The sequence below is a fragment of the Camelina sativa genome, chromosome 8, assembly GCF_030686135.1.
Source record: "Camelina sativa cultivar CO46 ecotype springtype chromosome 8, ASM3068613v1".
In the NCBI taxonomy this organism is placed as follows: Eukaryota; Viridiplantae; Streptophyta; class Magnoliopsida; order Brassicales; family Brassicaceae; genus Camelina; species Camelina sativa.
In genome coordinates, this window is record NC_141887.1 from 27,083,693 (window position 1) to 27,097,542 (window position 13,850).

The 13,850-nt window shown below is 39.9% G+C and overlaps 5 protein-coding genes and 2 pseudogenes across 6 annotated transcripts; 2 read left to right on the forward strand and 5 right to left on the reverse strand.

Annotated features, from left to right (window-relative positions):
• Positions 1–150: 150 nt before the first annotated feature.
• LOC104709901 (fasciclin-like arabinogalactan protein 21 pseudogene) lies at positions 151–1,224 on the reverse strand (annotated as a pseudogene).
• Positions 1,225–1,345: 121 nt separating this feature from the next.
• On the reverse strand, positions 1,346–3,820 carry LOC104708413 (chaperone protein dnaJ 6). The gene is made up of 8 exons (XM_010424984.2): positions 3,448–3,820; positions 3,011–3,109; positions 2,795–2,896; positions 2,583–2,642; positions 2,382–2,488; positions 2,229–2,311; positions 1,793–1,883; positions 1,346–1,695 (listed from the first exon to the last, which is right to left on the reverse strand). Exons 1-8 carry the CDS (start codon positions 3,541–3,543, stop codon positions 1,494–1,496), a joined length of 840 nt encoding a protein of 279 aa, XP_010423286.1. The 5' UTR covers positions 3,544–3,820; the 3' UTR covers positions 1,346–1,493.
• LOC104709902 (beta-amyrin 24-hydroxylase-like) lies at positions 3,725–5,747 on the forward strand. Its single transcript, XM_010426443.3, has 2 exons — positions 3,725–4,844; positions 4,921–5,747. Exons 1-2 carry the CDS (start codon positions 3,942–3,944, stop codon positions 5,599–5,601), a joined length of 1,584 nt encoding a protein of 527 aa, XP_010424745.1. The 5' UTR covers positions 3,725–3,941; the 3' UTR covers positions 5,602–5,747.
• Positions 5,748–6,136: 389 nt separating this feature from the next.
• On the forward strand, positions 6,137–8,061 carry LOC104709903 (3,9-dihydroxypterocarpan 6A-monooxygenase-like). The gene is made up of 2 exons (XM_010426444.2): positions 6,137–7,042; positions 7,129–8,061. Exons 1-2 carry the CDS (start codon positions 6,140–6,142, stop codon positions 7,750–7,752), a joined length of 1,527 nt encoding a protein of 508 aa, XP_010424746.2. The 5' UTR covers positions 6,137–6,139; the 3' UTR covers positions 7,753–8,061.
• Positions 7,026–9,544, reverse strand: LOC147940519 (uncharacterized). Its single transcript, XM_087462566.1, has 4 exons — positions 9,510–9,544; positions 8,276–9,312; positions 7,977–8,197; positions 7,026–7,393 (listed from the first exon to the last, which is right to left on the reverse strand). Exons 2-3 carry the CDS (start codon positions 9,302–9,304, stop codon positions 7,991–7,993), a joined length of 1,236 nt encoding a protein of 411 aa, XP_087318692.1. The 5' UTR covers positions 9,305–9,312; positions 9,510–9,544; the 3' UTR covers positions 7,026–7,393; positions 7,977–7,990.
• Positions 9,545–10,320: 776 nt separating this feature from the next.
• LOC104708415 (polygalacturonase inhibitor 2-like) lies at positions 10,321–11,601 on the reverse strand (annotated as a pseudogene). The gene is made up of 2 exons (XR_015564250.1): positions 11,016–11,601; positions 10,321–10,906 (listed from the first exon to the last, which is right to left on the reverse strand). The product of XR_015564250.1 is annotated as a polygalacturonase inhibitor 2-like (transcript).
• Positions 11,602–11,806: 205 nt separating this feature from the next.
• Positions 11,807–12,999, reverse strand: LOC147940520 (uncharacterized). The gene is made up of 2 exons (XM_087461332.1): positions 12,112–12,999; positions 11,807–12,019 (listed from the first exon to the last, which is right to left on the reverse strand). The coding sequence occupies exons 1-2, from the start codon at positions 12,997–12,999 to the stop codon at positions 11,807–11,809; spliced, it is 1,101 nt and encodes a 366-aa protein (XP_087317458.1).
• Between the last annotated feature and the right edge of the window lie 851 nt (positions 13,000–13,850).

The window sequence follows — 13,850 nt, forward strand, 5'->3', positions numbered from 1 at the left end:
TTTGTTATCTTGCAGTATAAATAATTTTTTTTTTCATTTTAATAGCATTGGTTTGAAAGTGAGAAATTCAGAAAAATGAATGTTTTTCCTTATTAACGCATAAAAATATAAAATCAAAAGAATTAATGTTGTATAGGCTACAAAGGATTATTATGCATGTGGGATCTCTAGAGTGTGAGATATCCCATGGATTACAAAGTTTGAAGAAGAGAACATATCTGGATCTATAATCTCAACTCCTGATATCATGAAATCTCCTCCAGACGAATTAACAACGTCTCTTGATCTGGTGATGATGAGATCTTGGTATGGATCCATTGTCTTCACCGAGGCTTTATCAGGCATTGAAGCTAAATCTTTGTTGGTAAGCCGTTGAACAAGAATGTGATGTCTCACTACTTCATACAGATACGGAGAAGCAGATGACAACGACACAAGATTCGGTGTGGCTGGAATCGTTACTCCTGTTAAGTTCTTGTGATGATGATGATCGTTAACGATCCTGTTGAGAACAGAGTGCAGTCCAATTGCAAACGACACAAACCCGTTTGAACTTAGGAGCTGAACGATCCGAGTCCAATCTATCTTAACCGGAACGTAGTTGTCGTCGTCGACACTGGTTGTGTTTGTATTAGGTTGACATAAAGATGACTGGAGAATATGATCACTGTGAGGTTGCAGAGGAGAGAACGGTCCAAGAACGCCGTGAATGACCAATGAATCTCCAAGATACATGTCGGGATGTGAAATCCGGACATGATTCACTTCGACTCTTCTTGATTCTTGATCCACGGTGGAGATTTGGACACTCTTGTGGCGGAGAAGCGTGTGGATACAGGTTCCTTGAGGCTTCTTGAGAAGGTCGTTCATCGGCAGCATAAAAGGAAGTGTGTGATACTGAAGAAGCTGCTTGAAAAACAAAGGATGAAGGGATGACGTGTTGAAAAAGGAAGCATCTTCGATGGCAAAGATGGTTGTGTTGGGAGAAGATGAGAGGAAGATCTCGGGGGATATGTGGAGGAGAGTGGCGATTGCTTTGAAATTGGATTGGCGTAGAGTGTTTGAGGCGTTTAAAGCGAGAGAAGACGAAGAGAAATTGGAAGAAGCAATGGGAACTATGGTGTCGGAATATGGAGGTGAACGTAGAGTACTTGAGACGGCCATGAAAGCTAAAGCTATGGAGAGGATGAAGTAGACAAAGCAATCTGATGAACAACAACCCATCGCTTCAAAAGATAAACCCTAATTGCTTTCTTGGAGAAGAAGATAGTTCGTCAAAGAAAAGAGTTTTTCTACTTTTACCGTTTGGGTTCAGTCTAGTCCATCTTATTAATCAATCTCCTTCTTTTGTTTTCACGACATAATTTCTGTATATATTAAGTAATGATCAAATATATTTGCGAATTGTGGAAATTGATGCAATTTTAAAACAAAATAAACATTTCTTGTTCCATCACAAACTACTAGAAGACAACTCTGCTCTATATAACCTTTTAAGTTCTTGACTTCTTGGATGGTCTTCTGCTTTCAATCCTTCTCTGGGCAGCTTCAAATTCTTCTTCAGTGGGCTCTGCTTCAGCATTACCACCATACCTAGAGATGAGCGACGAAAACATTGAATCCACCTTCACTTTCCTCTCATCTCTTCGCTGCGCAATCAACATGCAGAGGTCTTGCTCTGAATCCTTTGCTGACCTACAAGTAAGTAGTATATGCAAATTGAAGCGAGGTGGTCAACAATAAGGTCAAGTTTGATTTGTGGATATAACTGAAACAGAGGCATCGATCTTACTTCTTCCTCTTCCTCGATGGACTGGTGGGCGGTTTCGTTTCTGAAATCTTCTTTGCCCATTTCTCATATGCCTTGCTTGACTTCACTTCCCCTGAAAAGGAAACCAGTTGTATTACACAACACTTATTAATCAGCAACCCTCCCAGGCTTACATCGATTTCAGATCAGAATCTTAACTAGACTAGAGCCAAGCTGAAATCAGTGAATTAGCTTGCAAATTTAGATGGATACTGATATATCAAACACATAGCTCAAGAAATATAGTGCATCTTACACTCATACTATAACTGGAGAGGGCACAACATCGATTATATTGTGTTATCAACATTCATCGATGTACAAATAAAAGGAAAGCTCATTTTCTAACGTCAAGGATTCGTGATATGATAAGATAATCTTGCAAGACGTATGAACTAGTCACAGAAAGGTAAACTACCTGCTGCAATGGCCTCATCAAGAATGTCTTTGAAACGGTGTGAATCAAGCTTGGGGTCTGAGCAAATCATTGAGCAGAAAAGCCTGGGAAGGAAATATACATTATCAACTCACAACCTCAACCATATAAAAAAAACAAAGGAGGATGAATTACCTGTTCATTTTACCCTTAAACTTGGTGAAGAGCTCAAGTAAGTCTTTCTTCTCAGTCTCAGATCCCCTGTAGTCTGCCTCAAACTCTTCTATATCTGCTTCGGTGACCTATATAAGTAGCGATATAAAAAAAAAAAGAAGTTAGTGTAAGCAGCAGAAGTAAAAATGTGTAAAAGGTATCACTTGTGAAAGTTGCTACTACCTTCTTGAACATGGCCTTGAAGAAATCCCGTAAATTCTCAAATACATCACCGGAAAGATCCTAACAAGCACAGAAAATACCCAGGTTATAATAGGAAATCTCATAATACTATTACAGAAGTTAAAATGGTTTCTAAGTAAAAGAGACTGCTTTGAGGGATTCCACTAAAAGCACCATGATAAAACAAGAAAGAGAGAGAGAGAGAGACTGACAGCATCATCAACAGAGCCAGTTTGATCATAGACAGCCCTTTTCTCTTCATCCCCAAGAATTGATATCACTTTTTGAAGCTGCTGGAATTTCTCTTTAGCTTCCTGTATTTGTATATAACAAGAGCAGAAATTTCATGTAAATGAACCCGAAATCACAAAGTCATAAGAACAAAATCTCAAGGGTAGACCAAGAAAAGAGTTTTAAAAAAAAAAAACCATATCATCCTGATTTTTATCTGGGTGAAGCCGCAACGCCAATTTATGATAAGCTTTTCTTATTTCCTGTGAAGTAGCTGTTCTTTCAACTCCAAGAACCTTTTAGTAAAGAGAGAAAGAGAGAAATGGAGTTTAGTTTCACACAAAATCAAATCACAAATCCTAATCAAATCAGATCACTACTAATTCACATACAAGAACAACAAAAACCCTATGATAAACAAAGTGTAGTATTCCAAATCAACTTAAATTGAGACATCAAAACATAAGAAGACATGAATTTTTTTTATGAGAAATTAAGAAAAATTTCAAACTAGTTTCATCAGAATCACGATACTCCCAAACCCGATAACCCAAACTTACCGCAGGCATTGTGAAAAACTAGGATCTGGGGTTAAGTAACAAAAGTTTAATTCCCTATTTAAACCCGTAATTACCTGGTAAAGACTAGTCTCAGAAGATCGCCCATCATTACCACTCTCAATCTCATCTTCCTCGGTTGTCGAAGCCCTAGATTTCTTTTTCCTACCCATCTCTCACTGAACCCCTAATTAGATCGATACACCCTTCGATTTTCGTGATGATAAAAGAAGAATAAACTCGCACTAATTGATTTGAGTCGGCGAACTTATTATTGCTTATCTCTGGGCGCCAATTTTTTCGCCTTCCCCGCCATTGTAGGTGAGAATTGGTTTAGTGACCTTTCAGTTTTTTTTTTTCGCAATTTATTATTTAATTAAAAAAAAAATGTAATATAATTTAATAAAATAATACCATAAAAGAATCATGGATTCATAGATCCTTCGTGGCAAGAAGACAAGTTTTACAGAAACGACATAACCATTAAATAACATCTTAATACACATGTTTAATCCTAATTAACCTCTAATCAGCACTAACAACACACATATTCAGAGATACGGTTACTACAATGAATCTGTTTATGAATTACACACCTTGTTCATATCTCATCTTCTTCATCACATTCATTACCATCTTCCTTCTTCCTAGACTCTTCAGCTTCTCTAGCCGTCGCAATAATGGTCTTCCTCCAGGTCCACGAGGACTTCCCATTCTCGGTCATATGCATCTCCTACGTTCTAGTCTACCTCGTTCACTACAAGCCTTGGCTCTCACGTACGGTCCTTTAATGACCATACGCATAGGATCACTCCGAGTCCTCGTTGTCTCAGATTCCGACACGGCTAAACAAATCCTCAAGACTCACGACGCTGATTTCGCTTCCAAGTTCGTCTTTGGTCCGAGACAGTTCAATGTTTATAAAGGATCTGAGTTCTTTAATGCACCTTATGGACCTTACTGGAGGTTCATGAAGAAGCTATGCATGACTAAGCTATTCGCGGGTTATCAGCTCGATCGATTTGTTGATATAAGAGAGGAGGAAACGTTAGCTTTACTGAGATCGCTTGTTGAGATATCAAAGAATAAAGAGGCGTGCAATCTTGGTTTGGAGTTCACTGCTTTGACCACAAAGATTCTGTCGAAGATGGTTATGGGGAAACGTTGCAGCCAAAACTCGAATCTTCCCATTGAGATCAGGAAGATAGTGAGCGATATAATGGCTTGTGCCACAAGTTTTGGATTCATGGAGCTGTTTGGACCATTCCGGGATCTAGATGTGTTTGGGAATGGTAAGAAGCTTAGATCCTCCATTTGGCGGTACGGTGCGTTGGTTGAGAAGATACTGAAGGAATATAAAAGCAACGACGAAGAGGAGAAAGATAAAGATATCGTCGATATCTTGTTAGACACGTATAATGATCCAAAAGCTGAGCTCAAATTGACTATGAATCAGATCAAGTTCTTCATCCTTGTAAGCTATCTTGCTCAGTTTCCTTTAGATTCGTTAGAATGAACGTCAATAAGAATATTTGGTACCTTGTTTGCAGGAGTTGTTCATGGCGAGCTTAGATACAACTTCTGCAGCTTTACAATGGACAATGACTGAGCTAATAAACCATCCGGATATCTTCGCGAAGATCAGAGACGAGATCAAATCGGTTATAGGAACAACGTATCGGTTACTCAAAGAATCAGATCTGCAGAAGCTTCCTTACTTGCAAGCAGCAATCAAGGAGACATTGAGACTTCATCCAGTTGGACCATTACTACGCAGAGAAAGCAACACTGACATGAAGATCAACGGGTACGATGTAAAATCCGGGACTAAGATCTTCATCAATGCTTACGGTATAATGCGCGATCCGACCACATACAAAGACCCTGACAAGTTTATGCCTGAGAGGTTTCTTGTGGTGGAACAAAACATAGAGAGGAAGATTGGTTATTATTACCAGCAATATATGTTGGAGCTAAAAGGTCAAGATGTGAATTATCTTGCGTTTGGGAGTGGAAGGCGAGGATGTCTTGGAGCTTCTCACGCTTCTCTGGTGCTGAGTCTCACAGTCGGATCACTAGTACAGTGTTTTAACTGGACGGTGAAGGGAGACAAAGACAAAATCAAGATCAAATTACCTACCGGCTTTTCGGCTTCAGGGACTGCTGGAGGAAGTTCACTTATGTGTTGTCCTCAATTATGTTTTGATCCATTTGGACACCAAATTAAATAAAACATCATTAGGAATTTGGAAACATATATACTGTGCTCAGTAATTCTCATGCTCTGTTTTATGCTCTGTTATTCTCATGTTCTGTTTCTGTTCTGTTTCCATAAGTTTCAGACTTTTGATGAAAAATAAAATATATGTTTCTATCTTGTACAAATGTATAATTAGATATACTTTCCTATAACTTTCATGAGCTCTAAATCTTGCAATTAGTAACTGATCAATAACCTAACATCACCTTGAAAGTTGAAAATGGCGTGTACACATTCTTAATGAAAACATTTTTAATATGTCACCTGATAATGAAAGCTTAACAACGGTCACATTCTTATTTGTTTAAAAACCGAGAGAGTATAGATACATAAAAACAGGATCAAAAACAGAGATTATACCGTTAGAAAAGAGACAAAAACAGAACAAAGACAACAAGAGAAAATAAAGAATCTTGAAGTTGGGATTAATATTTGATACCATAAGGAGTCATAACTTGGTACCTATCCTATAAAATCATCTTATTATCACTCTCATACACAAACAAAATATGAGAATGGTGGATTTACAATACTTCTTTGTAATCATCCTTCTAGGCCTCGGAATTACAGTCTTGATCAAAGCTATTACAAACACATTACGCAACAAACTACCACTCCCACCAAGCCCAACAGCTTTACCTATCATCGGTCACATTCACCTTCTTGGTCCCATATCTCACCAAGCAATCCACAAACTCTCAAACCGCTATGGACCCTTGATGTATCTCTTCATTGGCTCCATTCCTAATCTTATTGTCTCATCAGCCGAGATGGCGAATGAGATTCTCAAATCCAATGAGCTCAACTTCCTAAACCGTCCCACGATGCAAAACATTGACTACCTTACTTATGGCTCAGCGGATTTCTTCTCAGCTCCTTACGGGCTTCACTGGAAGTTCATGAAGAGAATGTGTACGATGGAGCTCTTCAGCAGCAGAGCATTAGATAGCTTTGTTTCAGTAAGAAGGGACGAGTTAAGCAATCTTCTAATACGCATTATGAAGAAAGCAGAAGCAGAAGAGAGCGTTAACCTCGGTGAACAGCTAAAAGAATTGACAAGCAACATCATAACGAGAATGATGTTCAGAAAAATGCAATCGGATAGTGACGGTGGTGGCAAAACAGAGGAAGTTATCAAAATGGTGGTGGAGTTGAATGAGTTAGCCGGGTTTTTCAACGTTTCTGAAACGTTTTGGTTCTTGAAAAGGCTTGATTTGCAAGGACTCAAGAAAAGGCTCAAGAATGCTCGAGACAAATATGATTTAATCATAGAAAGAGTAATGAAAGAGCATGAGTCTATGAAAAAGAAGGATGCAGGAGAAAGGAAGATGCTAGACATTTTGCTAAACATATATGGAGACAAAAACGCAGAGATAAAGCTGACAAGAGAAAACATTAAGGCCTTCATCATGGTAATTGTCTGTTAATGGCAACATCCATGTTTTGATATAAAATTTTCACAAAAGCCTCAAAATTAGTGTATTTGGTTGTTATGCAGAACATATATGGGGGAGGAACAGATACATCTGCAATAACAGTAGAATGGGCTCTAGCAGAGCTTATAAACCATCCAGAGATCATGAAGAAAGCGCAACAAGAGATAGAGCTAGTGGTGGGAAACAAGAGACTAGTTGAAGAATCAGATTTGTGCAATCTCGGTTACATCCAAGCAGTGGTGAAGGAGACAATAAGGTTACACCCTGGAGGACCAATATTCGTGAGAGAATCGGATAAAGAATGTGCGGTGGCTGGATTTAGAATCCCTGCGAAAACAAGAGTGATAGTTAACGTTTGGGCGATTGGAAGAGATCCAAATCAATGGGAAGATCCATTGGAGTTTAGGCCTGAGAGATTTGAAGGGATTGAATGGAAGGTCATGAGTGATAAGATGATGTCTTTTGGAGTTGGGAGAAGAAGCTGTCCAGGAGAAAAAATGGTGTTTAGATTCGTTCCAGTTGTTGTAGCTGCAATAATACAGTGTTTTGAGCTGAAAGTGAAGGGACTTGTGGAGATGAATGAAGGGATTGGATCATCTCTCCCTAGAGCTACACCTTTGGTGTGTGTTCCTGTTGCTAAAGAGGCTAGATACAATCACTTGAACCAAACGTCAACCTCTAGCTAATGGTTTTAGAAGAAGAAAATGAATAAGAGCAAGAAAACTTACCCCTTGTTAAAAAAAAAAAAAACACTTGCTCGCATTTTATAAAACTTGGTCGCTACTAAAATTAGTTGTAACATACAAAAGAATCAGATTTGTAACAAGCAAACTACAAAGCATGTGAAGCAACAAACAGGACCATATTATGTTGTAAAATTAGTTTTAAAACATGTCTCAAAAGAATTTACCTGCATCAGTTTTTTCACAAAGACAGTGTAATGATGTCTCCAGCTCCAACGTTGTAATGTGCAAGTGACTTGTTGTCTTCTAAAACCGCGGCTTTCCCACTTAGCTCCATTTTGTTTGCTATTTTCTCCTTCAAACTCGCCACGTTTTCCGACAAAGGCTGCACTGTGATCTCAATGACTTTCCCATCATTGAAGTTTGGAACCCTAATCGTGGAAGAACCCTGAAAAATATATGATTCCTAGTTAGATACAACAAGCCAAGTTAAGTCTGACGGAAAGAAAAGAAAACATGCACTTACCGGATTTTGAGCAAGAAACTGGTCTTCTGGAACAAGTGCTAACTTTGGTCTCTTTGGCTCTGGTTCCTCAGGTGGAGGCTGCATATTTGGTGGTGGGTTCTTCAGAATTGAAAGGAATCCAGGTGGTGGTGATTCCCAACGGATAGTCTCCACATAAACAAAATACTCAAAAGCATGTAAATCAACAATCATCAAAAGCATCTCCGCTCCATCCTTCTCTTCCTCCTTTTTAAGCACTTTATGAAGAAGCTTGAAGTAACCCTCAAGGAGGGATTCCATACTAATACTCTTATCCTTCAGCTTTTTGGAAGGCCGTAACGCTCTCATATAACCAAGAGCAAGCTCAGAGTAAAAAACGTATCTGCTATCGGTTGCCTTCATAAACTGAAACTGAGGCTCAACCTCAGGTTTCGTAGATACGCTCTCCATCAAACCCTGATCAAAATACATCCCATAAACAGCCACAAACTGAGATGTGAGCTTAATAGTAGCAAGCTCCTTGTGCGTGATCCCTTGAGGAAGTAATGGGAACCTGATAGGTTCTGCAGTTGGAGCATCAGGTTGGGTATCACGAGATCCCGGTCGAGATGTCAGGAAGACCTTAACGTTATACTCCATGTTAACAAAAAACTGAAAAGCATGGAAATCAATCACAGCCATCTCCACTCCCTTTTCATCCTCCTCTTCTTTTTCAAGAACTTGACGAAGAAACTGTTGCCGTACTATTAACAGTATACTCAGCTTTTGGGAAATCTGTAAGACTCTGCAAATCCCACAAACTGCCACAAACTGAGATGTGAGCTTGATAATATCAACCTCCTTGCGCGTGACCGTGGTCGATAAAGGAAGGAAAGCGAACTTGGGAGAAAATGGAGAAACTACAAAGGTTGCTTTATCATATGGTAGGATATCCTTAGCTTCATCTCCATTCTTTTGCTGATAAGGATCTGAGCTTCTCTCAACGTTAATACTTTTGCTTTCTGTATTGTTTTCCCTCGATTGCGAATCATTCTGCGTCGAAGTGTTCATGTTTTTTCCTTACAAAAAGAAAAACGTAAAAGAAACATTCTAATTATTGCCGCAACAAATCTAATGACATGAGGTTGATTGACTCAGAGATAAATATAATCCCATGGGATAATAAATCGATAGGAAATAAATAAATAAGAGGAATCGGAAAAGGGAATGAGTACTTAAGGTCTCGGTGGGAGAGATAAGAATGTAACCAGCATACCTCTGCCGGAAAGGAACAGCACTGACTGCGTCGGTCGAGACGAAGCGGAGTAGGAACGAACGGCTTTCAGATCTAAAGCTTGGAATTCAAGGAACCGGTTTTCCAATGGGCTTTTATTAGTTGGGCTTATAATTTCGATCCATTATAATATGTTAGACCCATTTAATCTGATAGAAACGAGTGTTTTTTTTTGGAATGTGTCCCACTCACAGTTTGTTTGTAGCTATAATTAATTGAGAAGATGGTGTCTTTTGGGAGCTTGTCCTGGAGAGAAAGTGGTGTTTAGCTTCGTTCCAATCGTTGTAGCTGTTATAATACAATATTGCTCTGAGCCGAAAGCCAAGGGAAGGTGTAGAGATGATCAAATGAATGAAGGGACTGGATCATCTCTGCTTAGAACCACACCTTTGGTGTGTGTTCCCGTTCATAAAGAGGCTATACAATCATTTTCTCCACTAGAAACCAAAGGTCAATGGTCAACTCTTCTGTAGAGATAATGAATAAGAGCAAGAAAACCACCACTTGTGTGGAAAAAAAAAACATTTTACCGCACATTTTAAAATTTTGGTCGCTAATAAAATTGGTTGTAACTTACAAAGCATGCGAAGAATGGACCATACTACTTGATAGAACAAACAATGATTACAAAAAAAAAAAAAAAAAAAAAGGAGAGGCAAGTTGAGAATCCAATGGTAGAGCATAGAGTAATCAATGATGAGAATGCAGCTCTCTATCATCATCAAAAGACAAAACTACCCTCCTTTGGAGCTTACCAATCTAAAAACACGTTTTGAAAATGTGCTATGATCAATTCATCAAATGCAAAGTTTGGTCTATGCATTTATTAATTATTCGAAATAAAAACACATTTTTGTCTAGAGACTTGATTGATTATTGGGTACATTAGAGATAATGAAAGCTTGGTTTAACAACTTGCTTGAATCTTCACTTGCAACTGGGAAGAGGTGCACCACACAAACACTTGTTGTGGTAAAAGGAAGTAGAATCAAATCTCTGGATATTCTCTCCTTTGGGGATGCGTCCACACAGTCTGTTATAGCTGACATCAAGTAACTGAAACTCAGATTTGCTCCACTCAGCCGGAATACTCCCTGTGATCCTATTGTGATTCAAGTCCAACCTAGTAAGTGACTTGGCGAGCTTAACCTTGGACAGATCAAACTCGAACATGTTTCTTGATATGTCAACGATCCATGTCGTTTTCTTAGCTCCAAACAAGATCGAAGCATCGCCTTGAAGCTTGTTCCGGGATAAGTCGATCCGGTAAAAGTCTGAATTGCCTAGTGACTTTGGTATGGTACCAGAGAGCTGGTTGTGTGATAGGAAAAGGCTTGGGACTTTTCCTGAAAATGACCCAAATGACTCTGGTATCGGACCTGATTACAAGTTTAAGGTTGCGGTTAGACAAATATACATTTTGTTAATGAGACTAATCGATATGACTACTAATGGAAACCAAACAAAATAAATATAGAGTTATTTCACCTGTAAACTTGTTCCTTTTAAGCTCAAGATACCCGAGTTTAGGTAATGAAGAGAGAGAACTAGGTATGGAACCATAAAGGTCATTGAAGGAAAGGTCAATGTACTCAAGATTCTTGAGCTGACTCAGAAACTCAGGAACCGGACAAGTGAGATTCGTCCAGCTTAGTCTGAGGAAAGTGAGTTTCTTGAGCTTGGCGATAGTAGGTTGGATGTGACCAGTGAGGTTAGTGAGTTTGCGGAAGATAAGGGAATCAAGATAAGGTAAGTCACCGACTTCAGGGGGGATCTGACCGGAGATCTCGCCGTCTTGAATGAAGAGAGAGGTGACGCGGTGGTTAACGGTGGCGTCGCCGCACTCGAGGCATTACCAAGAGCAGCAGTCAGTTTTGGGGTCCCATGAGGCGAGGTGGTAAGGGTTATTAAGCGATTTCTTGATTTTGAGGAGGGTGATTTTGTCATCTTTGTGACAGAGATCTTTAGCTAGAGAGGTCGTGAGGAGGAGAGTGGACGACAAGAAGAACAAGAGCAATGTCATTGTCTTAGCCATTAGAGTCTTTGTGTTTTTGTTTGAGTTTTTACGGAAACTAACTATGTATGATTATAAATAGCTATGAATTGAGGGAGAGCATGGTGCAATACAGATGTATTATTGATTATTGATGACTAGACCACGATTAAAACAAGTTTCAGTGCAGATTTCAAAATATCCATTTTTGAAAATATTCATTTTTCAAAAAAAAAAAAGCATTTTCCCAACATTATAAATGTGCCAGTGCATCCAGAAGATGTTCTCACAAAGACAGTGTTAGGATGTCTCCTTCTCCAACAATGTAATGTGCAAGTGACTTGTTGCCTTTTAAAACCCCGGCTTTCCCACTCAACTCCAGTTTGTTTGCTACTTTCTCCTTCAAACTCGCCACGTTTTCCGACAAGGACTGAACTGTGATCTCAATGAATTGCCCATCATCGACGTTTGGAACAGAAACATTGATGGTAGAGGAACCCTGAAAATGTATGATTGCTAGTTAGATTCAAAAAGTCTTACAAAAGAAAAAGAAAACAAAGACGGTAAGAGTCAGTAGGAAGAACACATTACCGGATGATGAGCAAGAAACTGGTCTTCTGGAACAAGAGTTGACTCGTCAAACGTTTGTATCTTTGGCTCTGTATCCTTAGATCCCAGTGGAGGCTGCATTTGTGGTGGTGAGTTCTTCAGAATGGAAAGGTATCCATGTATTCGTTGTCGCCCGTCGGTGTACTCAACTTCAACAAAATACTCAAAAGCATGCAAATCAACTATGGCCATCTCCGGTCCCTCCTCCTCCTTTTCCCTTTCATGCACTTTCCCAAGCAGATTGAAGAAACCCTCAAGAACGGTCTCCGTACTATCACCCTTCTCCTTCAGTTTCTCGATACATAGTAACACTCTCGTGTAACCAAGAACAAGCTGAGAGTAAAAATCGTGTCTGGTATCAGATGATACCATAAACCGAAACAGAGGCTCCAGATCAGGTTTCAGAAACACGCTCTTCATCAAATCCTGCCCAAAACACACCCCGAAAACAGACACAAACTGGGCAGTGAGCTTAATAATATCAAGCTCCTTGCGAGTGATCCCTTGATCAGGAAGTAATGGGAAACTAATAGGTTCTGCATCATGAGTTTGAGGTCTTAACATCAAAGGCGAGATTCCTGCTGGATCATAAATATCAGGTTGGATATCATGCGTTACCATTGGAGGCTGATCCCAGTCGTTGTACTCCATGTTAACAAAATACTGAAAAGCTTGCAAATCGAACACAACCATCTCAACTCCCTGTTCATCCTCCTCCTTTCCAAGCACTTGACGAAGAAGATTGAAAAAACCATCAACAAGAATGGTTGCCGATCTAGTACCCTTCTTCTTCACCTTTTGGGAACGCAACAGGACTTTGGAATAACCAAGAGCAAGCTGGCCGTAGAAGAAGTGTTTGCTATCAGTCATTGACTTCTTCAGGAAGACAAAGTGAGGCTCAAGCTTGTTTGATTAGGTTAATCCCATCGATCATTGGTATCATTGTATTGACAAGATTATATATGAGTGGATGTACAAGATAGCCGTTGGGGGCTATTAACTAAGCTTCCATATATACACAGCAGAATATATGTATTCCTATACTAATACCCTCCCGCAGTCGAAACGGGATGAGGATGGACTTTGAGACTGGACTTGAAATCACGGAACAGAGATGTAGGGAGACCTTTGGTGAAGATGTCGGCATACTGATGGGAGGATGGGACATGGAAGACACGAACCTAGCCCATGGCAACCCGTTCACGGACAAACAAGATGTCTAACTCTATATGCTTGGTGCGTTGGTGTTGGACCGGATTGGTAGAGAAGTAGACGGCGATTATATTATCGCAGTATACTAGTGTCGTCGTGTTCAGAAGGCAATGAAGTTCAAGGAGAAGGTTACGTATCCATATTGTTTCGGCCACAACATTTGCAACACCGTAATACTCGGCCTCAGCACTAGAGCGAGAGACAGTGGGTTGGCGCTTGGAGGACCAGGAGATTAGGTTGTCACCAAGAAAAACGGAAAAGCCAGAGGTGGAGTGGCGTGTATTGGGACAACCAGCCCAGTCAGCGTCAGTATAGGCAGTGAGTGTCGTTGTCTTGGAGCGAGTGATGTGTAGCCCTTCAGAGATGGTTCCTTTGAGATAGCGGAGGACGCGTTTCATGGCGGTGAAGTGGGGCTCACGAGGGTCATGCATGTAGAGACAAATTTTTTGGACAGCATATGTGATATCTGGCCTAGTGAAGGTGAGATATTGGAGAGCGCCGACAAGACT

Excerpts from the sequence above, each read along its gene's own strand:
- LOC147940519 (XM_087462566.1), bottom strand. The coding sequence starts at position 9,304 with ATGAACACTTCGACGCAGAATGATTCGCAATCGAGGGAAAACAATACA. Across the intron at positions 8,198-8,275 it reads AGTTTCTTGCTCAAAATCCG|GGTTCTTCCACGATTAGGGT; the intron begins GTAAGTGCATGT and ends TATATTTTTCAG.
- LOC104709903 (XM_010426444.2), top strand. The coding sequence starts at position 6,140 with ATGAGAATGGTGGATTTACAATACTTCTTTGTAATCATCCTTCTAGGC. Across the intron at positions 7,043-7,128 it reads ACATTAAGGCCTTCATCATG|AACATATATGGGGGAGGAAC; the intron begins GTAATTGTCTGT and ends GTTGTTATGCAG.
- LOC147940520 (XM_087461332.1), bottom strand. The coding sequence starts at position 12,999 with ATGACTGATAGCAAACACTTCTTCTACGGCCAGCTTGCTCTTGGTTAT. Across the intron at positions 12,020-12,111 it reads AGTTTCTTGCTCATCATCCG|GGTTCCTCTACCATCAATGT; the intron begins GTAATGTGTTCT and ends ATACATTTTCAG.
- LOC104708413 (XM_010424984.2), bottom strand. The coding sequence starts at position 3,543 with ATGGGTAGGAAAAAGAAATCTAGGGCTTCGACAACCGAGGAAGATGAG. Across the intron at positions 2,897-3,010 it reads ATAAAAATCAGGATGATATG|GAAGCTAAAGAGAAATTCCA; the intron begins GTTTTTTTTTTT and ends ATACAAATACAG. Across the intron at positions 2,312-2,381 it reads TTTAAGGGTAAAATGAACAG|GCTTTTCTGCTCAATGATTT; the intron begins GTAATTCATCCT and ends TTTCCTTCCCAG.
- LOC104709902 (XM_010426443.3), top strand. The coding sequence starts at position 3,942 with ATGAATCTGTTTATGAATTACACACCTTGTTCATATCTCATCTTCTTC. Across the intron at positions 4,845-4,920 it reads AGATCAAGTTCTTCATCCTT|GAGTTGTTCATGGCGAGCTT; the intron begins GTAAGCTATCTT and ends CCTTGTTTGCAG.